Source organism: Chlamydotis macqueenii, chromosome 19, assembly GCF_036417535.1.
Source record: "Chlamydotis macqueenii isolate bChlMac1 chromosome 19, bChlMac1.mat, whole genome shotgun sequence".
Lineage (NCBI taxonomy): Eukaryota > Metazoa > Chordata > Aves > Otidiformes > Otididae > Chlamydotis > Chlamydotis macqueenii.
In genome coordinates, this window is record NC_141574.1 from 4,617,089 (window position 1) to 4,640,736 (window position 23,648).

Genomic DNA, 23,648 nt, shown 5'->3' on the forward strand with positions numbered 1-23,648 from the left:
AAGTTTTTAGGCCAGCTGTATAAAAATGAACGATTCTGTAGGGAAAGATAAACTGGTGGTGTCAAATATTAATCTGCTAGATTATACTTATACTGCAAGAGAATTGTGGCTCTTTGTAGATATCTGGGGGCAAAACCTGGCCTAATGAGGTCAGTGGCAACATTTCTGTTGACTCAGTACAGGCACGATCTCATTCTAATTCTTTAACTGTTTTTATTTCCTGTAAATAATCCCTGCTAGAGTTGAAGAACATTTTAAAGTGAGGGTTTATTCCTGAGTGCATAACTGTAATGCATTTATAAATTGGTAGCCAAACTAAATAACTTCTGTTTTCCAATTATGTTTCAGCCTTCCCATTTATTTCTGGTTTTCCTCTTTCTCATGCTATGTTGAAAACAACTCAAAAACCCACATTTTCTGGCAATTTTGGGATGCCCATAAGAGGGGTAACACATACTCCTTTCTCCACCAAACGATCCCTGCCGTGTGTTCAGGCAGCGGTGGAGTGAAAAGCGCAGCATTAGTTCAGCTTTGGTTCCCTTTGCTTTCTGCTGATCCCACGAATTTGAAAAAGCAAGTGGAAAAAAATGGAAAGATCCCATCACATTTTCTCCAATTTAAAGTACTAACTATCATGTTATGCAAAAGCCTGAGGTAAGCCTCAAAGTTGGATCTCTTACACAGCAATTTCCTTGAAGAGTTGTTGGATCACATTTTTGTATGCATTTCTTCTACATAAAAGTATTTTATTGCATCTATTTATCCCATTGACCTGGAATTCATTTATCTGACAAAGATATTTCCATGACTGAGCTTCCAAGTGTACAGAGAAAAGTACGACACATCTGCTTTTAGTTTGTACTTTCTCTGGCTAATTTGAAAATGAGCACTAGAGAAATATGTGTACAGCACAGAGGTTGCACATCGTTGCTAGCAAACACCAGGTTGCAGACTTCTAGGTGGCAACAACTGTGCCAAACCACAGAATGATTATGATTATGATGGAGTGCAGGAAGGATTGCAGACAGTGGGCATGTAGTGTTTCTCTGGTACTAAAAATCCAAGCAGGGATTTAGATCAGCTGATGAAAAACCCTTTAAATCTTCTAACTTGTTCCCAAGTCCCTCACACAGTAATCAGACACTGCAGCTGAGACCTTCTGTCCTCCCCTGAACAGCATATCTAAGGAAGCAGCAGGGATGTCTTAGTTTGAAAGCTGACTCTTACGCATTTATAGTCTCTAAAATGAATATGGGGCCTCTTTATGCCTTTATCATACAAGACCCTAAAGGAATTAGGATGGAGAACAAGTGCCATTATGTCCTGGTGCTGTGCTGAAAAGTGTTCTTTTCTTAGAGGGAAAATTAGTTAAATGAATGGAAACTTTTGGCCCCTGATGGCTGCTGTATGCACTTAGGGTTCATCATTTGCCCTGCCTAGATGCACATCACTTCTGCCAGAACAAATGAGTATTTCCCTGATTAATCAGTAGCCCTCAGGGAACTGCTCTTTCTGCACATATATTATCATCATTAAGAAGCCTTACTATCCTGTGCTCGTTGCAGGATATGGAAAATGCAAAGTAAATTGTGCAAAATAGACTGTTTATTAGACAGGTTTCTCTGTACCTCTTTCAGTAACAGTGTGATTCGGTATCCTGAGACGAGAAGTGATGGATGTAAGTTCATTTTTCTGTGCTGCCCCGTAAATGTTATTAACTCAAACATTTAAATACAGGAAGATGGAAATGCTGTGGGGTTATTTTTGTCATCCCTGAAGGAGGCCCCTGTCATGGACTAACCAGCAGCTGCCTGGGGTGTTTCTTGCTGCTGTGTTGTGGGGCTTGCAGCCTCGGTGCCGCTGCCTGCGGCAAAGGGGGGTCCCAGCTCTCAGCAGGGTGGTGGGGTGCTCGGCAGGCACAGCTGAGCAGGAGTGCCTGAGGCTGAGCCCTGCTCTCCCGCTGGAGTCAGAGAAACCCAGCTGCATGGCTGGCGTTCCTCCCAACAGCATCCTTACATCCCTGCTGACACACACTGAACCGCTGGGTCGCCGTAACCTGCCAAACTCTAGCACAGATTCACTGGAGGGTATACTGGGCTCTGCTCTCCTGGGTCAGGCAACCCTACCCACACCTGCCATCCCATACAGACAGTTGTGCTGGGCAGCATCCTTGGCAGGACCAGCATAGCTTGGACCCAGCAGTGGCACAGGGGCAGGACAGAGGATAGAGCCCTTTACTACATTCAAAAGTGCAGCTTTCATTTTGCAAGCAAATTACTGGTTAAATCACATTTGACAGACTCCAGAGTAATTGCTGTGTGAGCAGTGCTTGAGTTTAGGAGGCAGGCGTGACTGCACGTTCGCCTGACAATTAGGTGGCTCATCCCATCCAAGCAAGCATCTCACCATTGTATGCTATTGGACACCTAATTAAACAGCAAATTAAAATGAATAGGTCCCCCTTCCACTAGCATAACCACCTAATTCTGGTGCTGCAGAAGGCTTGTCCTATCGCAAGATAAATTACTTGCTTCTGGCCAACAGGGCATCTCCTTCCTGCCAAGGACTTGGCCACTCCTGAAGAGGGGCCATCATGCCATAGAGGGCATGGACTGGGTCTCTTCTTTCTTTCCTTTCCTCCATCTTCAGGCTCTGGTCTCCATGGAAAGAACACTCAGGCCTGCAGGATGGATGAGGACAGGCAATGTGGAGGCTGCCTTCTGTGTCCTGGGCTGAGACAGATGGAGAGGGAGGGGGCACAGGGCTGGGTGGTGGCAGAGCCTTTTGCTTTGCTCTGTCTAAAACTCACGAGCATCACCAGATCCCGCTGCCAACAGTTAGCGCTCACTGAGACAGAGCTGAGAGGCGGCTGCATGGGAAAGCAGCCATTAAACGCTGCTTGCATCTCCTCTGCAATCACAGGACTCGAGTGGCCCTGCAGCCCTGCGCTCTGTGTGGCACTTGGAGACAAAATGAAAGGAAATGGCAAACTGTGGCTCCATTTTTTCAAAGCAGATTGCACAGAAGTCAGTCTGCTGCTAGTTGGAAGAGCCCTGCTCCTTCTGAGCTGACCTGAGATCTGTGCTTATTTGTGATCAACTTTTGGTTTAGGAAACTGAACAGAATGAAACCCACTGACTGGGAGAAACTTCCACAAATTTCAGCTTGTGGAAGTCTTTCCACTAGAAAAGCTTCTCACATGAAAGAGAATTCGTCTGTCTCATATTGTCCCCTGCTGGGCCTATATTGATTTCCTTTTTAAAGATGAAAATACATGATGCAGTGCTCTTGAAAAATTAGAAAAACAAATCAGCCTGGAGCTCAATATAATATCAATTTTTTAAAATGCTAACTAAAGATTATGTGAAAAGGAAGAGAAATATGCATTTTGTTATTACAAGCTAAGATCTGAGCTTAGAAATTGTCTTTACTTCCCTGACTCCCTGGACTGGAGGGCACTGCTTTTCTGGCACTCTCACATTTTAACAAGGTCATCTGTACTCCCAAGAGAAACTCAGACTTCACAACTGGAGTTTCAGCAGATAAAAAAGAGAAGGAAGAGAGACTGATTTGCCATTTTTAATGTAAAAATATATTCAGGTAAATTTCTAATGCATGTGTTCCTTGCTATGATTGGGGTCTTAAGTAGTCTGCTTTTGAAGAAAGATCAATGTTTATTTTATTTAAGCATTTCAGCTCCCCTTAAAAAAGAAAGTCTACAAAATAAATAAAGTTCAGTGTCAAAAGATTCATTGCAGCACTATTTTCTGTATTAATAAAACAAAGGGAATAATACAGATGTCCTTGAAAGTAACTGTTTCTTACAGAGATAAGATGATTGATTAATGGGAAATTTGTTCTTGCCAGAGGTGGCTATCAAGTATAAGTAAATAAATGGTATGGTTCCATTCTTGCAGTCTACCTACCATAAATATTATTACTCTGGTAATAGGAAGCTGTAATACTGCTGGCGATTCGGAAGTTAAGATTCTGAAAACATACTTGCCCCTAAGGTTATTCTATTGATGATGTCATTTACTATGATGCCACAGAAAAAAACAAATGGCATGGCAACCAATTCAATTTAGTTTTAAAATAATTTCCAGAATATAATGTTATTTTCTGATGGTGTCACTGCACCTTGTCAAAATTAGCCAAAGATCTTAACCTCAAGAAATGGAACAGCCTTTATGAAGCTGGGTTTTAAACCTGATAAAGTGCTGGAACAAATAAATACAGGTTATGTCCCTTCCGATGCATTTTAAGAGATCTCCCTATAGGCAGTGGTACATATCCTGCAGCAGCTTGCCTCCTTCCTAAGCACTCAGTGGGAAGCAGAACAGTGCTAGGAGGCACCAACCTCCTGCAGTTCTTCTCAGCACTTGCCTGAAGTTACTTGCAGAAGAGACAGAGGATTTCCAATGCTACCTTAACTGGAGATAGGAAAAAAACCCTCCCTCACAAAGACATTCAATTGTCCACATAGTTTATTTATGGATTTTGTATTTCACGGTCCAAATATATTAACTGAGTTATTCTGTCAAGAAATATAAATGATGATCATTTGTTAGCTGCACCACTTGAATAATTGTATCAAAGTGTAATAAAGTTATTGAAGGGATTTATTAACGTGATGAAGTAACTCATTAAATCCTTCAAATGCATTAACGAAGGAGGAAGTGTGGGCCTTTTGGTATAATTGAAGATGGGAAATGGTATAGCTGTGCCAAGCTGATAAAAATGATCAGGTATCCCAGATCACTTTTCTTTAGCTAGCAATTTTGGGCATTCCTATCACTACCCTGGATTTCTACATTATTTTTCTAATGTAAGTAGCTCTGCCTCAGAACTCAGTTACTTCTTCTCTATGACTCTATTCTATTCTATGATTCTAAATCAGCCTCTTGTGTGGGACGTGGCTGGTAGTTCTTAAGAGTACACTTGTCTGCTGCTAATTGAGTGTGTGGCTTCACCAGCACGACCAGCTTGGTACTGCTTTGACCATCTGCTTTAACAGGACATGTTCCTAAAGGTTGCTGCGTAAGATGTGGCTAAGGAACATAGGAGTTCCTGGCTCAAGTCAAAATGTTAGCTGTGCTGCACTAATTCATTTGCACAGCTGGAAATCAGCATGAGCAACCTTTGCTCAGGAAAAAAACCAAGCTGGATGGTAGAAAGAGGGTGCACTGAGTGAGGGAGGACAGGTCAGAGTGCAGCACGCGGGCAGACTTCTCTTCAGATCAGCCCTGGGACCACCTGCTGCATTTCCAGGCAGCTTTCAGTGAATTAGCAGTTGCTATCCTATTTCCTATCTGCAGAGCATCTGGTTTAGGCCAGAGCTGATTCCTTTTATAACATTTTTAAAGGTTAGGAAAACCACTGCGTAAGTGCAAGCTGCACTTTTCCAATTTGCAGCATTAGAAAGCTTGCAAGTACTCAGGTGGTATTTCCTGTTGGAGATGCTGCTAGAACCCACTTCAGTAGGACAGGCACTACTATATGGCTACAGCTGTGTGGCACCTGGGCCGTAAAAAGAGGGGAGCTCGGGAACAGACAATTATTTCCAACATTACTTGTGGTGTGGCTGATTTATGGTGGGCTGGAATCAGTAGCGTGAAATGAGGGTTGTTACAGAACTGTTTTTATGCTCAGGTGGCCATATGTGTGCTTCTGCTGAGTGATGACATTCACAGGACTAGGACATCTGAGAAATAGAAAACTCTGGTTTCAACCTCCTGTCAAGGAGTTTTTATTAGGAGATATGAAAACATGCAATTTGTGTCTTCCTGGTAGTTTCTGTGCCCTGGGAAAACTGAAGCTGCTCTTTGTAGCTTGAATCAATTAGGAGAAAGATGTAGGATGCCTTTTTTGTTTTAGGCACGTATTTTTCATGGTTGCATTCTAGATAAAATGCTGTTCTGTCAGGGATTCTAATCACCTTTCAGCCATTTATGTAAAATACGTGTCTCTGAAAGAGGTAATGAATGCGATATCCCTGAGGCTTGAAGACTGCTGAGATGTGAAGTGCAACTGTAACGAAGTGAGACGTGGGCATTATTCTCAGGCATCAGGCCTCCCACCACCACTGACTCGGCTGCCACATCGTGCGTCTCCACGATGTGGGAGACAAGGTACAGAACATGCAAAGTCAAAATAAATTCACTGTACAACGCTTTACAATAAGGTCACCTCTGATGTAAGGCTAGTATTTAACGGCCACCAGCTTCATAATAAATCTGTTCTCATGAGCATCTGCTTTGCTTAAATTGTGAGTCTTGGGATAGGTGAAAAGAATGATTTAAAACAGACTTATGAGGTGAGCAGGCGGGGAAGAGAAGGGAGCAAATGTGTCATGTCAAATCATGACATTTCAGGTGATCTACACATCACTGCCCATCTTTTGGACCTCAGCCTCTGCTCTAAATAGCTACTTAAGAACTTGGAACTGACAGCCAGAGCAGGAGCCAAGCCCTGCTGTAGGCTGGGCAGCATCTCCCCTTCCCAGGAGAGCTGGCTCCAAAGGAGAGACAATATGCTGCAAGGAAACGTTTCTGCTCCCTCACTACTTCCAGCTGCATATGGACCCAGGCTGATACTGTTCCTTGCTAGGTAATGCATCAGATGGTGAGCTGAAGCTGCACTTGTTCTTAGCCAAAAGATCACATGAAGGAGTATTAATTTAAATTTTCAGTCATCAATTTAATTCCCTGCCTGTGCTGGAGAACATACTGGTCCTGGCATGGATAGGTTAATTAAGAAGAGAAGCAAAGCATTTGCCACCTTTATTTCTATTTGTAGAAATGGAATCGAGCAGTTAATCAATGTGCATTGCTTAGAAAATGTGTAGCATATTATGTTTACCTAAAATAGAACAACTGAAATATGCACTTTTTATTAGCACTTCTTATTAGCACTTCTTAACTGCTGAATAAAATGTAACACAGAGATAAGGGAATGCAGGCACATTAAAGGCACAATACATTCTGAACATGCTGCTCTTATCTAAAGAATCCAACACTTAAATATGTCAATATTATAATATCAGTCTGCTTCTGTGTTTGCTGTTCTGAAAGAGATGAAGTGAGCATGACCTACATAATTTAAAAAAAATAAATAGAAAATCTATATAATTATTGAAGCAATATAAAAAAGGAAAATCATAATGACTTCCAAGTTAGAGTGCATCTGACAGTCCCCATTTCTTAGCTCTCTGAGTCTTGTAAAATTTTGTGTAACTGTCCGCTATTTTGAGAAACATTAGCTCTTGTCTCCCCCTTTTACAGTCTGCTAAATAGGCTGTATATCTCCTAACCTTGCAGGTGACAAAATGTACTCCTTCACCATAGTCCACACAGTGCTAGATCATTTCAGCCTTTTTGAGTAAATGACACGCAACTCTATAACTGCATGATTAGGCCCATAGATTACCAGATTACATCCATAAATCTTCACCATAGCTACCACTCAGTTGGCAGAAATAGTGAAGTTTCATCATTTGTTCTCATGTAGAAAACATGCTGTGAAACGCAACCTCAAAGGTCACTGGGATGGGATTTCCTTTTGTGGCCCTTAATAAACTTGCAGCTAATGCAGCAATTACCAAGCCCAATTACCTCTATGTTGGCTTCAGAGAATTTCTTTTCTAAAGTCTGGATAGTTATGTTCCACTCCCTTCAGTTAAAAAGTGAGGCAGATTCAGCTATTCGTACAATTGTTAGACATTTCTGAAACAGGCTATTTGTGCAATAAGGGCTCATCCGAATAAGGAAGTTGTGCCAACAGAACTTGAATGGGGTATTTAAGTGGTACTAAAAAGATGTGCAAAAAGGTGCATGGGCATTCTTATTTCAGTGCTAGTTTTATTTAAAATAACCTGTTCCTATTCTACCTCAACTAAATCCAAATAAACTGAAATGGAGAACACTGTTCAGCTTTTTATATACATCTATTTCCCAGGAGTTTTGCGTATATATACATATATAAAACCACAAGTTACTATATCTGATGCAATTCCGTAGCTTGTGAGCCGTAGTCACAGTCAGCATTTATTTAAATACAGAGTTTGGAGACACTGTACAAACTAATATATTTCCTTTGTTAGCTAACAAAGGGGTTTGACAAGCGACATAGCTTTCCTTACAACCACATTTCTATTATAGCTGCTAAGTGCTGACTTGTGAGTTGTACCATTTAGGAAAGCTCGAAAAAGAACTGGTATAATCTACTTATTTGGCAACAGCCCAGCACTGATACATGCTCTTCAAATCACAACATGTTTGACTGAAATGAAGCCAATGGAATAATTCTTTACAAAGGAGACAAGCTAAAGTGTAATATGTGAGAAGTGGCTGTATCATTATTAAGAGTTCCAGCTCTTTGTTCAGTTACAAAGGAAAATAGCTACATTTTGATACCAAGTATAGGGGTGTTATTATCCCTTTTCCCTCTCTCCATTTTGCTTTCCTTGGAGGGAGTAATTGCTAGGGCTGCTTTCAAGAGTTTGAACTATAGGTACCTGACATGCACCTGCCAGGAGTTCAGCAGAGTAGAATGGCATTTAACAGTGGTCCCTGTTTGCCTTGCCCCTGGAAAATCTTGCTTCTGTAACAGTAGGATTTTGGTTTGTTTTATCTTTGACAGGTCACTTTCCCATTCATTTTATTTATACTTAATTGACATTTAAAATGATGCCTGCCGATTTTAGATGTATTTCAGCTCTCACCAAAATTACTCTAGGTAATTCCTCCTTTTCTGAAGCAGCCGAAAGGAAATCACTAATCACTAAATGAGTGAAAACTGCTTTGGTAGATTAAGGTCTGTCAATAAAAATGTTCTAAAAAGAGATGAGACTGTCATAATCTGTAATAGAGTTGGAATAATACTCTTGCTCGCCTATGATTCAGCCCTAATTCTCGTGATTGTCTGATACGTCCCGCAATCTTGCAATTAATCTGTCATTGTCACAAGTAACAGGAATATAATATACTCCTAAAATACGCAAATTAAACTTCTAAGCCAAACTAATCTTCTTACAGCAGGTAATTTCGGGAAGATAATTCATGCACACATCATATTTTATGACTGGTAATCAGTACCACTACTACACATAATCTAAACACATTAACAAATACAATAAAATAAAATAGTTTTTTCTGATCTCTATAGTATTTGCTGTCTACCTCTGGATTTCCATCCATTTCAACACTAATATAGAAATATACACATAACCTTAGCCAGGTTTTCACATTTCTGCTTCACAATATAGAAAACTATTCAATTATTGTGTTTCATATGTTGAAAATTCCACCAGTCTTGCCAAAAGAAGTGGAAATGGAAAAAGCCATTTCTTTATGCATAGTATTTAAGAGAGTTGTATATTGGTGCCCTCTACACACATTCTAGAGAACTGCATTATCTTGGTTTGTCTGCTTTAAAATAAATGTGAAAATTGTATGTGATAGATTTAAATAATTAAACAGTATTTCAGGAGCTCAATGAAATGTACGAACCATTGCAATGACAGCTTATTAGATTTTAAAATACCAGAAAATGCTATTTTCCCTAAGTAGAAGTGTCATTGATTCAGTAGTATTATCACCAACAATTTACAACTTTTTCTACAAAGTGCCCTCTTTTCCCTAAAAAGAAGTGTCCTCCTTTCTAATAATATCTTATTCCTGTTAATTAAAGTTATTTTATTTAGAAATTGACAAATTCAGGAATCTACTTTAAAAAAATACAGGTAAATTCTATTTTTTAAGTTTTGGGCTTGCACAGGGAGCAAAAGCACAGCACAGAGGTGCTGCCTTGATTAGCAAACCTTTCAGAGGAGAAACTGCCATTTACCATCTGGCTGGAGGAGACCAGTGAAGTAAAGAGGATGCGGGAGGATGAGGGTGCTGTAACTGTTTGGGAGGGCAGAAGATTAGAAAGTAGAAATAAAAAGTGACTTACAGTTTAACCAATGCATGTGGACTTGACTTTAAACCGCCTTGCAGTCAGTAGTGGCTGTGATTTACTGGTGAGGACTCAAAGGCTGAGGACCTAGCAATAACAAACACCATGTGTCAGATATCAAAACAAGCAAACAAAAAAAGCATGTTTTTAACAAGACCCAATAGCTGATGGGAGATGAATCAAATGATCAGTCAAGCTATGTTAAAAAAATAACTCCAAATATCCATTGTACCAGCAAGTCCCTTCTACGCTCCATATGTTCACACTATAGAACAGACTCAAGTATGTTGTCTAGCCTTCTCATCATCCTGCATGACAGCGGGATTACACTACACATAATGGTAAGATCCACTCACTACTGTATTCTGACACCTTTTAAAGTGATGTTTGTTGTTAGAAAACTGTGCAGAGGCATAAATGTCATATGAGGAGCCTAAATGGAGCCCCACTGTCTCTTTGTATGCTCTCCCAGCTAACTGCACTGCTGACAGACAGCACTATTAAGCAGTCATTAGCACCATGCCTGAAAGCTTGGCTTCTGCTGATAATAACAGGCTATTCAATATTTTGAGCCTTTGTAAGAAAGAGGGCACCTAAATAAGAATAATGAGGTCATTCTATGACATGCCTGAGGATATGAAACCATGGGCAACTTTTTAGCCCGTTTGATATGTGAACACATTACATTCAACTGTGACAGATTATTTCTAGCCTTCAAAAAAAAAAAAGCTTCTTCCATTAAATCACACCATACAACATCAGCACCAAGTAGTAATCAAAACACTAGTGACACTGTAAAAGACAACCTTCAAAATAATTCTGTGTAACCCAATCAAAAGGAAAACATGTCTATGGACAGATACGTGAAGTAGATCAAGGGGTTGAGACAGTGTCAGAAAATGAGCAAATTTTAACAGTTAGCAAATTTTCAAAGGATTTTATGATAAAACAACTGCCTCCAATTCTGCATAATGTTTTCTTTTGCTGAACGAGATGTGTGGTCTATTTTGGCTTTGAAAAGATGAACTGAAATTTTAATTTTAGACCTGCTTCTTGCTTAGAGCAGTTGCTGTTTCTCTTAAAAAAGGCTCGCTTTCCTTTGCAAATGGGCCCAACATTTTACCTTAAAATTTTGCACCACGGGCTATTTCAAGATTCTTCATGCAGTTGAGCAGCCTGGGTCTCTTATGTAGCACACTGCTCCCATTCCTGGCTGTACTGGCCCACGAGTGAATGCTGCAACCTGCATAGGTCTGTGGATCAACATGGCTTAGTTTGTTGATCAGCTTAGTGGTTTAACACTCTCAAAGTTTACAACAGCAGTAGGAAAAGTCTCCCTTTCTTCTGGTTGTTCTCTAAGGTTGCTTCCTATGTTTCTGCCAACAGAGGTGGGCTTGGGGAATTTGCCTGGGCATGCAAGAGAGTCACACAACTTTCAGGCCGTGAACGAAGGAAGCGTGCTGGCCCTTAGCTCTTGTCCTTCTTTTGGGAAAGCTCAGTGACCTTTGATAGACAAGATTTTTGTCTGTGCGTCTAGCTTAGCTTCATTTTAATTGTATTTTCATTTTGTAATCTTTTTTAGTGGTGTCCAATCTGTGTAGTTAAGGGAGATCTGCATAATAAACCTTAATTCTTTGTATTTAGCTTTAACTTCTGTATGTTTGTTTCATGTTAGAGCTTCAATGCACAAGCACAGCTGCTAAGAACTCAGTGCTAAGCTTTGTAAGCTCCCTCCCGCCCTGGGCACCCACAGCAGGTGCAGCTGCTTGAATATCATGTGTGTGAGAGGTCCGCAAGACCTTGACTGCGTGGGGAGGGCCTTTCCCTTAACTAGCTCCTGCAGCACCAGCTTCGCACACCTGGAGCCTGGAAAGAGGCAAAGGCCACAGTGTCCTTTCCTTGGGAACCACTGAAAACCTTTAATTCATAAAGGTTTAAAGGAAAAGAGAGTGGTTGTGGGAGCAAGGGCAGGTAGAAGCACCTTGCTCTCAGAGAGCTCTGCGGTTCCTCTTTGTACCAATACATGAGTTATCTAGAGGGAAACAGACTTGCAAGTTTGCTTTTGTTCCAGTTACTCTCCTTTTAATTTCCATTTTCTTGATCTTAATGTTTTTTACAAGGGATTAACTCAGCAGTTCCATTTAAACTAGGAGGAAAGGTTTAATTCAAATTATTCAGGGACTTTACAGGCTGAGTGTGTTAAACTTTTTGACTTCATCTAGCCCTCAAGCTTATTAAAGTTTTTTTTTTTTAATTAAAAAAGATTAATGTGTGATTGCCCTTTTTTAGTGGATACTTTTAAGATTAAGCTTCTTCAATATTATAATTGGAGTAATATGTACATGCACTACCTGAAAGGCAATTACGAATACAGAGAATAGCATGTACTGTTTGTTTTATAAACCTAATGTTTCATTAGATGTTTGCTGGTTATGAATTATCTACCAGTTCAAACATAACAGTTAATTCTGATTATGACTATTCTTGAATCACTAGCAATCCACCCTGAATTTGAACAAAACACTAACCTGGAAGAATGGGAAGGTAGGAAAAGGGACTGCTTCATGGTATCTTTTTGGTACATAAAATAAAGCTTTTTAAAATAGACTACAGGTTTTTAATACAGTGGTTATTCATTAGCAGGAAGGATAGAAAATAAAAAATGTTTTTCAGTGTTCTCTCAAACAAAGGGTGGGATGGCCTAATCCTTTGCATCAGCCCAGCTCAGCACTCCTTACCTTCCAAGGTGGGCAGAAACAGGCTCCGAAAACTGCACCTGGAGTATCTTAATGCGTCTTTATGATAGTCATGATTTACACCTTGGGCAGTCTTATCTTCAAAGCTGGAAAAATAGTTCTGCTGTTCATGAAATTAATTGCATAAGCCATGGTATTTCAATATAACGTATCCATTAAAGACCGTAAAATCTCTGGAGTTCTAGTAAAAGCAGAGAGTGTAATTGCAGGAGGCAAGTCTGGCTTTCCAACATCAAGAAGTGGCTTAAGCTTCGTTTGTATTTTAGACACATTTCTCCATTATGCACTGGATTAATCTGCTACTGTATTTGGCCACAAGGAATAAAACATCGTTCACTGGGAGAGTTTTCCCGCTCCTTTAACTCTGTGCCTTTACTTCCTGAACCTTTAGATTTCTACAGCATGCCCTGTTAGGTTTATTGTGTGTTTTTAGAGCCTAAGTTGTCAATAACAGGTAATATAGGAACTTCAGGTTAGTAATTTAGGTCTCAACCTTACATCGAATATTTTTCTAATCCTCAAGTTTACAGAGAAAATTAAAAAAAAAAAAACAAAACTGAAACACTGGTGCTAAAAGCCAAATAAAAAGAAGACATTGTATTGCTTTTCATCTCATAATCTTTGGGTCAAATGCAGGATTTTTTAAACAATTTTGGGTTTGTAATACTGACAATAATAAGAAAGTTCTTACATTATCAGAACCTAATCAGCAGAATTTGAAAAACTACATTTAAATGCTTTCATTGAGTTTTTATTTGGCAAAACAAAGTAATTGTTTGTCTCAAGTACAAGAATGCTATTGAGAAGAAAATCCAGCTGGTTTGGAATCTGCAAATTTAGGAATTCTCCTTTGGATTCCACTGTATCTGAATCATCTTACTTTTTTAATGGATACATCATTGGGATTACAACGTTTCTGAAGTGATATAATGGGCAAGAGTTCTCCTGAAAAAAATCCCAATGCCAACTTGCTACCATGTTATGACACTGCTGTCCATAAGAGGTAATTATGAAAAGGAAGATAATTTGCCTATAATAAGTTTTAAGCTATGACTTTTTTCACTGATTTTAATATAACATATATTTGCCTTTCTAAAAGAAGGATTTTTTTTTCAAAGGAACTAAGTGCTCAATAATAATGGTTGTGTTTTTTTTTTCTCCTCTCTAGTGTTCATAATGGCTTCTGGGCTTTTGGTTTACCCTTTTGGTTTCAACTCTGCTACTGTGAAGAGATTCTGTGAGAATTCAGACATCTACTATGCAGGAGACTGCCAGATTGGCTGGGGGTATATGCTGGCAATTGTCGGGGTCATGTTGTCTGTCTTTTTACCATTCTTTGCAAAATATGCACCAAAAGAGCACATATCTCCAACTCCAATACCTACTATTTTATAGTATTTTATTACTGTTTAAGAACAGAACATTCCTGTCTACAGGCAATGGGCAGAAATTATGATAGCACTTCCATTTAGCTGTATTGCTAAAGAGAGGAAAAAGGAGATGGGGAAGAGAAGGTCAGATTCAGAAAGACCAAAAGTGCATTGATAGTCTTCCGTAAGTATGAGCAGCAAACACTCTGGAATTGAAATAAGATTAATCAGCAGCCTTTATACTGCTCTAAACATATAGCGGCATAATGCCTTAGACAAAAAAATCTGTTTATCCTCAAAACATCTGTCTACCTCCCAGTTTCTTTTGTGTCTCAAAATCGTAACTCTTTTAAAAGCTTCAATTCACTTTTTATATATTATTAAATGTCAAAACTTTTATGAACCCAATAATTTGAAAATCAATAATGGTATTTTGTTACAATTATTTTGATTAGCAAAAAAAGCACCTACTAGTAGCCACAGCCTAAAAATATGCTTGATATCTAAAAAGAATTGTATACAAGAAAAAGGTTTCTTTTTAATCTATATGTATTAGTAGTACCTGCATATTGTAAGTTGTCAGCACACTTCTTAACATGACTCTGATCTCAAGATTTAGAGTCACCTTCATGAAGACTTGCATAAAATTTAAGTTATTTTTTTTCAGAGAGAGAGATCTAACTACTTCCAAAGGCTTCATGAGTTTAACAGCAGGAAAAAAAAATGCTAAGAATTTGGTTTTAGTATTTCTTATATTATAATTTTAGGTGGACTTTTACAACATTATTTGAACTGTTACAACTGTAGATTTTGGGTTTTGTTGCTTGTTTTTTAAGGCAGAAAAGAAAAATCTCCGTTTACAGAAATGTATGTGCCCAATGGCCCTTATATGTAGTGATAATGTATGCCAGAATGAACTAGATTCTAATATTTCCATTACTATTAAGAGCCCATTATTGGAAAAAAAAAAAAAAAAAAAAAAAAAAGATAAAAAGAGAAAAAAATAAAAAGTGAGGTGAAATGCTACTGAACAGGACTAATAAGAATCTGATGCGGCGTCAGAACTAGCAAATGGCCATATTTCGTGAGTTTGTATGTGAAATTTGTGAAGTCTGATTTCCACAATAGCACTGAATTCATCACTATCAAGCACTGAAATAAGTGCACTTGATTGCCTTAAGCAAAAGAAACATTGGGTTCTAATCTCACCCCGCCATTAGGTTTTTCATTTAAAATAAAAATTGAATTCTAATTCTATTCTCATCTTTTATTTTCTATTATTTATTTTAAAAGAAATAATCGCATAGATTATATTTAATTCAGAGCTGTACTACTTAGTTTTGTATTTTGGCACAAACCAAGTGATCAAATTTATTGTTCTTCACTTAGCTGAGTCCAACTTATTCCTGAATTTATTATTTTTTTTTTTAATGGAAAGTGTACATGGACAGACAGAGACATGTTGAGGATGTATAAGAAAATGCAAACAGATAGAACAATCACTGTGTTATTTTAACAAATGTCAAAGACTTCTGCAGTCTTGTTTACATTCCTCACCCTTCTAAAATTCAATGGAACCTTGCATTGTTTTCCAAAATAATTGTCTGTTGTTACATTTTCATGCACTCTAAAAGCAAATTCTGCACACGAACTTAGCAAGTTCCATTACTAATCTTTGAAAATCAGATTTCAATGTAGAATTAAGTACACTGAGAAAGAGAGAACGTGGGTATATGCTATGCGTTTTTAGTCACAGTGACTAAGGAATTAAATCTTCCAAATATTTAACAAAATAGGCTGAAGGAACACCTCTAAAGTAAGAAGAATAAATTTCAGTCACTTCTGTATAGTAATGTACTTTTCACTAATGTCTTACACTTCTTTTAATGAATGACTGAAATTTACAATTTTCATAAGAGTCCGAAAAGTGAGGAATAACAAACAACATGTAAAAAGAAAACCATCACCGCAAAGCAGAGAGACGGAGATGCAGGCTTTTCTTTCCTAACCAAGCTGTGCCTTTATACTAGAACCATTATACAAGACAGGATCAATATGGGTTAAAAAAAAAACCAACAAAACAAAACACAAAACAACGAACAACTGAGAAATGTTGAGTAATGTGTATAAACTGTATTACGTAGGGTTTTTTTCTGTTTTGTGTAATGTTTACGACTGTTCACTTAATGTTTCACTAGAAAAAGTGATTTGTTAGTGTGAAGTAGAAAAAGCTTTTTTTGCAAAGATCTAAACACTTATTGAAAGTAAAATTATTTTAGAGCTTTATTAACAGCCATAACATACCTAGTAGACACAAATGACCTATTCCTGTCATTACTTATTAACGAAACTTTCACATGTGCAGAACTGGAACCATCAATCATTCAGCCGAAATCAGTAGGACTACAACATTTGTGTGATGTTGATGACATGCACAGATGCCTGCAGGTCTGGTCCCATAGTTCAAGCTTCCTTTGTAGTTTTAAATTACTGTTACAATGGACTCTTACAATTTTACAACACTGCTGTACCAAATCCTTTACTTCTTAAAACTCAGCTTCTTCTGTTATGAACATTGTCAAGCTATACATCCTGTAATACTCTGCACCTTTTATGAGTTAAGCTAATGCTTCCATTTGGAACTTTCTTTAATATTTATAATATATAAAGGAAATGAAATATATGTATATGACCTCTACAACTGGATAGATGAAACTCTCCTTGAAACATCCATGCTCAGAACCAGCTTCGCACAGAAGGCAGAGATGATAGTGCAAGTGATTCTTACAACAGTTAGTAAAGCATAGACTTTAGATCCTCAATTGGAACATGAAGGGGGGTGTTGCTAACAATACATGTGCTAACACTGACAGATCACTTTTTAAAATAATGACTGTCTGCGCGTTAAACTGTGTAAAAGCGTTTTCTTGTTATAAGTCAAACAATTTACTGGACCAGGTTCAAGTTTTATTCTAAATATATAATTTTTTAAGTGTAACTAAAAGCTGTATTTTCCATTAATGTGTTTCTGCGTTGACTAGCTGGCTCCTTTTTAGAATATTAACTGTTTTCTGTATTTGACTTGTTGGGTACAATCTTTCAATTATTTTAAATGTGAAATTTCCAATTGCCAACACTGTATAATAAAATTAAAAAAAAAAAAAAAACAACACCACACTGTTCACTATTTTCTTGACAACTCTTTTGTTTTACGATTCCCAACAGATCTGGTACAAAGCTATTGAAGTAGGGAAACTAGCTAAGGGGAAAGGAAGTAGAAACAGCAGGAATAATCTATGAAAGTTAATGTTTAAAGGCAAAGGCACATAAACACGTCCATCCCACATGAAAGATGTTTCTATAGGAAAAGTGAGGAAGTTCTGTGTTCAAATAATTATTTCTCTCCAACTTCCTCTGTGTCCTTGAGCAATCTTCCTACAACATCAGGGTCTGTTGCTATTTTATACAGGTGTTATACTGATTATTTATTTAAAACAAAAACATTAATCAGATAACATATCAACAGGAATCATATGAATACCTAATATATACAGCTGCATCCTGTGAAATCTTTCTGTAGTATCTATTATGTTCATTTCTAGAAAAGCATTTACACATGTTCTTGTAACCCAGCAAAGGAAAGGAAACCTGTCAGTTGGAACTGAAGTGGAATAAAGACTATCTTCTTACTTTCTACCAAAGCGCAGTTTTAATGCAATATGCAGAGCCAAAGAGATCTTAGTTGACGTTTGTTAGCTATTAAACTTTGATCAAATACTCCTCAAAAGAAGTATTTTGTCCACATTTTGAAATAGATATTGAAGCAATTTCTAAAAATTGAAGATAATGAAAAGCAATGGCAATCTGAATTAGTATGGATGATATTTTTCTAAGACACTTCCACTACTGCAAAACTTAAACAGGAGTTCCCTGGTAAAATCTAATCTACTTATAACAAAATCCTGTTATTGCATATATAACGAGAAAAGTTAAGCTATGAAAAGTAATGTGGAAACAAAACATTGTTACTAACATTTGCTGGACAACACAGCACAGTGATATTTTCAATTATTTAATCAGATTTTCAGTATTAGTTTTGGTAAATGCTTTAAGATGTCCTGCCTCTATGGGTAACGATGAGTGAAAATCAGTTTTGGACAACCGTTTTGACTTTTATATTTCATTCATTGCTTTTACATATGCTGTCATCTCAACATCTGCAATTTTAACAAATTCTTGGAAAGTGTTTTGTTCTTGAATAGTTGCTGGTCTTACAGAGACACACTTGAAAATGTTCCTTTTTGCATCATAGTTTCCCATGCACCTGTGCACTCGACCTCTAATTAGTCTTGGAAGCTCCCGGTCCTTCATCAAAAGCATAATAAACAAATTAAAAAATTATATCACCTTTCTAACATACATATTTTCAGAACGTCCAGTTGTTAGATATTAGTGGATTTCTGAAGACTACATGAAATGCAGAAGCAATTTACGTCAGCTTTTTTTTGCTATTATCTGCTGCTTAGAAGCTGAACTGAAACTCTCACCATTTTTGCTGAAAGAAAAGTCTAAGGATGCCAAAATAGACCACTTTGGGAACAATATGGTATATGTATCCAGCTTTCTTTCTGCACAGTAATTTTCTGTCATATCAGAAATTGTTGGCTTCATAAAAGGGATTCTAGCTACTGGTGTCTGTGTTATGTAGGGACACAGAATACTTACAATTTCGTAAAATACACAAGGCAGACTCTCCTTTCCATCTCTCAAAAGAAAATTCTTTGCCCCATATGCTCCAGGTGTGACTGCAGAATCAAGTGTGCCTATACCATTCAGAAAAAAAAAAAACAAACATTACGTAAGCATCAGAGCAGTAGTAAGTATGATATACAAAGATACTACGACAACATTTACTGCCCAAAAGCACTAAGATATATCAAATGAGATCAGCTTTCTGTGAGAAGTTGTGCTGACAGCACTGGAAGTTCCAATACAAATTATGGGCTTTATATAGTCTTTGAATAGTAAATTTGTACATGATGTCTCTCCAAACTGAGTCACCAACTGTGGTTTTCATAATCATCACTGTAAACAGGTTATTCCCTTGTTAAGCAGAGCACAACACAATTATCTAAGTTTTATTTATCTTCATATGCAAATCAACTTTAAATATTTGCAACCTTGTCAAAACAATAGTTTTCTGAGATGCCATTACATTGTATATTCTTATTCACCCTGAGTTAAAGTTTAGTCAAAGTCTTTCGTAATGTTAATTTCACAGATAATAACAATTAAAATGCAAAGTGAAACACACTAAGTCATCTATGTTTAGAAATACTCCAGACTTGAATTTATTCCCAGATTAACTGTATTAAAAATTACTATAAAACTGTACCTCTCTACAGAACGTTCCTTTTTCATAGGAAAATGTATTATAATACATTCTAAAAATAAGCAAATAAAAGATACAGGATAGAAAGAGCTTAAATGTTGGAGGATAACTGTATTATTAATTTTGTACCTACTTTAGTTATATTTGATAGCTGAATGGATCACCCAGCAGGAAAATTAGGTGGTGCTCAGGCCAGTATTCAGTGGGTTTAAGCATTTTGGCTATTGTTCCTACAGTTAATAACACTTTCTTTTGGCTGTTGTCCTACCATTATTATCACGTACAGCACAATCTACCGTGCTTACCTAAAACTTCAAATAGTAGTGCAGTCTTATAAGCATATTGACTCCAGTGCCTCATACTTTCAATGACTGCAGAAATGATTCGCAAAGAATTATTTTTTTCTTTAATTTTTAATTGAGACGATGAAGCTTCCTTTCAGAGGAAGATGAAAACTCAAGTTAGAGATACGCAATTTTAAAAGGCACACAGACATTTACAGATTTATTAAATATCCAATATTTACATTAAAATTAGAGTATTTGTTCGGATTATACAAACAGCTACCTGGCAATTTATATAATCATGCTGAGGTCTGTAGGTTATTATAGTATGAAAATCTCAATTCTAAATTTTCAGAAACTTAATGGTTTACTAACTAGAACCTGATGAAAGCCTCATGTTTCCTCACTTTTCTTTACTGTTTTCTTCATTGTTTCTTCCTATTAACTCTCTCCATAAATTTACCTGAATGTTGTTTTCTGGAACACAATTAAATTGTTTTTCATTCATTTTATTTTGTTGAATATTGTTGTTAAATTTATATGCCAGACTATGATCCTTCAGACTTCTTGAAACAGTGTTAGGTTTCCCTGGCCATTGTCCTTTAGATGTATATGTCTGGCTGGTTTCTGTTGTTTTGATATGCTGAGATGAATTATGGTTATCAGGGTTTTTTTGCTGCTGAACAGTTTTCAAACTATTTGAAAGGCTCTCAAACTTTCGAATAACTCCACTATCAGATCTTGAATCTGTTATGCCACTTAAAGGAGTATACTCATTTCTGTTCCAAACTTTAGTACTGGGAGCCTTGTCTTCTGCCCTGCAGTACAACATTAAACAAAGTTCAATATCACAGTATCTATTCTGAATAGTCAGATATGTACTTAAATTATATAAGTGAAATCTATGTATATATCTGTTAAATATTCAGACTCAAAGCACTTGAGTATACACTTAAATTTATCCATATACAGGGCAGTGATCACACCTGTATTTAAATCCAGCTGAATTGAATAGGCCTTAAAAGTTTGCTTAATTATTGTCCTGCCCTGTATAAGGGATCCATCCTGACCTAAGATTCACATCTTTTCCATAACTCCAAAATAAAATAAGCAAAGTTTCTTCTGACAGTGATATCTACGAATTCTTCTACCACCATCTCCAAAGAAATAATTTAATAACAAACTCTAGTGCTGACATTATTTCTAACACCCTTCATTTTACAAAGCTGTCTCAGAAATTCCTTCCACCTCCATTCCATTTTGCCTTTGAAGGCAGTTGTCTGAAAGATTCACTCTCTTCTTGCCAATGGAAAGGAACAGGAGGAAGGGAAGCGAGAAATAGGACAACTATAACATTGCTGGAAGTTTTCCTGCCAGCTTCAAGCATCTGAATCTGTAAGCTTTACCTTGGTTTATCAAAGCACGGAGTTCACAATTATATTCAGTTTTGATTAAATGTTTTGATATAAAATTGCCATACACTGATAGAAATTTATTCGAGTCCATTGATAAATTTGGTTTGAAAGTGCGCAAAACTTCAAGGGGAATCTCAAAAAATTACATCCAAGACCAGCAAGATTCAATCAGCTTCTATGGAAAGACTGAATTTTAGGCCAATAAGACCAGATATTGGGTCTAATTAATAGGCCTCATTACATACACTGGAAAGATACTTCATTTCAGTGGGTTTTGGCTCATAAGCACAATGTAATTATTTAGGACTACAGTGATGATCTGAGAATTAAAAGGGTCTCTCTGAATGCCACAGGAACATGGAAAAATGTAAGATAAATTTTCACATGAGAATAATTTTGGTTAAGGAAGGATAATAAAAATTAAAGACTCCACCAACCTGCAGGCATACCAGTTTTTTCCAGCATTTGCTAAACTAGACTTTGATGCATTTGGTGGTTTCACAAGGGAAGCAGCCATCTGATATTCTGTTCGGCTTTCAAAGATAAGTTTAAAGTATCAGTAACATAATAGCAGCTTTATTGTAAGACAGACACACGGATCATAGTTTGTGAAACAATTAGTAACCAAATAAAAATCAATAAGCAACAAATAATCTGCTTTTACATACCCACTGTTTGCTGCTTTCTGTAGTTCAGGCACTTCTGGGTTTGCAGTTCCCCAGCCTAATTCTCAAAAGACAAAGGATTGAATATGGATATAAACTGAAAAAGGTATTTGAAAGGTAGTAGGTCTGCTCAGGGCTCCTACTTTTTTTTCTGCACAAACAGTCTCCCACAGGAAGGAGAAGGAGAAAAAAAAAAAAGTGATCCTTTGATATCTGTAATTATAAGGCAACTTCTAACAAGTAGGTTACATCTCTAGACAATGGTTAAGTATAGTCATTAGACTTATTAGCACAGAGACTTTTACTTTATTATAAGTAAACTTTTTTACTTTAAGTAAAACATAATGAAAAAAATAAAGGCAGAATTCTGCATCATTCTTTCCAAGCACAATTTGAAGAACAAAAGTTCTCTTCTGAATTACAAGAAAGACATCTTAGAAATGTTTCTTCTTGTAACACAGGACTTGAATGTTGATTGAAATCAACTGAAAACAAAAGGTCAGTTTCAAGAGACTCTATTTAAATGCCAATGCTACTTCATTCTCTAACACACAAAGAGTCAAACTCCCTCTAGGCACAAAGTATAAAAAGCTCAATTGTACAGAGAAGAAAGAAATTTCCTGGAGGACATTTTTTACATAATGAACTTTTCAGAAATAAACATAAAGGATGCATATGGTTCTTTATAAAGACAATGTCTAATTTAGTAAGACACAATCATAAAGTTAAGGTCTATTTGGACTTAGAGCCATAAAAAAATATATCTATATCTCTCTATATATATATCTGTCTTATTTACCGAATGATGTGGGAGAAAAGTCGTAAGTATGAGTCCCAGAACTGGTACCTGGCTCATTTTTAAGTGGATTTGAAGTGAGAGGCTGTCTAGTTCTTTTTTTCTGATTGAAAAGAGGTACAGGCAGATAACCTAAAATTAAAATTCAAATAATAATACTATACCAACAGGAAAAGAATACACAATCTGCACTTAAAATATGTAAATAAAATTACTTAATAATTATTTTACAGCATCCATAGGAATTAAAATTTATGGTTCATAAACACATAACCAGCCATTGCCTCACAGAATTTATACTCCTAGCTCTTTATCCTGCCAATAATCCTGTGAATGAAGAAGCATTTCCCTTAGTGACCAGTCACCTGACTCCATTCAAAAACTTGCCCTGTGCTGCAATAAAATAGACAACACATACAAGTCCACTCAGGAAATGGAGGTCTAGGATTGAATACTGTATATCCTGTATGAATACTGCATATATGTCTATATACGTTCATAAATATAAAAGTATAATGAAGTATGAACTGTAAAGCACAAAAGAATGGATGGTACCTGCGGTGCTGCGAGTTGAAGGGTCAGCTAGACTCCTTTTCATTTCTTTGCTGTACCTTAATAGGCAACACTGTATTGATTACTCCAAAGTTGCTCTATTGAAGTTAGATAAGCAGACAAAGTAAACTAATTAATATTGGAAACATTTCCAAATTTTCTGTGGTTCCTCTTAACTCTCTCTATACCCAGTTACGTGCATCACTTCAGACACAAGCCTAACACATGTGAGCAGTTGTACTGAATTTAGAAGATTCATGGGTACACAAGTAACGTGCAACTGCTCTTTGCAGATTAAGGACTCAAGTGATTGAATTCTTGAAGTAAAAGTTATATTATCTACTTTTTAAAAGTGGTTTAAGAATATGGAATTCACTTCTGAATTTAAAAGCACATACACATTCAAACACAAGGATAGAATACTAATAGAAAATGTATACTTAGACATTGCTGCAAAGTGT

General features: G+C 37.0%; 2 protein-coding genes across 4 annotated transcripts in view; one reads left to right on the forward strand and one right to left on the reverse strand.

Annotated features, from left to right (window-relative positions):
- The window catches only part of LHFPL7 (LHFPL tetraspan subfamily member 7), a 65,275-nt gene extending 48,025 nt beyond the window's left edge, over window positions 1-17,250 (forward strand). The window contains exon 3 of the mRNA XM_086763147.1: window positions 13,882-17,250. Within this exon, the coding sequence (XP_086619273.1) occupies window positions 13,882-14,108 (227 nt within the window). The 3' untranslated portion in view covers window positions 14,109-17,250. The remainder of the gene's footprint in view (window positions 1-13,881) is intronic.
- A 1,006-nt stretch (window positions 17,251-18,256) lies between these two features.
- SPATA22 (spermatogenesis associated 22) lies at window positions 18,257-23,233 on the reverse strand. 3 transcript variants are annotated; one of them, XM_086763168.1, is made up of 8 exons: window positions 23,191-23,233; window positions 22,639-22,767; window positions 21,843-21,897; window positions 21,612-21,707; window positions 20,223-20,577; window positions 19,781-19,910; window positions 18,809-18,906; window positions 18,257-18,448 (listed from the first exon to the last, which is right to left on the reverse strand). In XM_086763168.1, exons 1-8 carry the CDS (start codon window positions 23,231-23,233, stop codon window positions 18,257-18,259), a joined length of 1,098 nt encoding a protein of 365 aa, XP_086619294.1. The 3 variants fall into 3 exon arrangements, with proteins under 3 accessions (XP_086619294.1, XP_086619295.1, XP_010121366.2); XM_086763169.1 differs by having other exon boundaries at window positions 20,223-20,556; window positions 21,603-21,707; XM_010123064.2 differs by having other exon boundaries at window positions 21,843-21,903.
- Window positions 23,234-23,648: the final 415 nt, after the last annotated feature.

What these genes read in the sequence shown, in the direction of transcription:
- SPATA22 (XM_010123064.2), bottom strand. Translation starts at nt 23,233, where the DNA reads ATGAAAAGGAGTCTAGCTGACCCTTCAACTCGCAGCACCGCAG. An exon ending in TTCAACTCGCAGCACCGCAG is followed by an intron (nt 22,768 to 23,190) that starts GTACCATCCATT and finishes TTTTAATTTTAG; the next exon opens with GTTATCTGCCTGTACCTCTT. An exon ending in AAAAACTGGTATGCCTGCAG is followed by an intron (nt 20,578 to 21,611) that starts GTTGGTGGAGTC and finishes GTTGTACTGCAG; the next exon opens with GGCAGAAGACAAGGCTCCCA.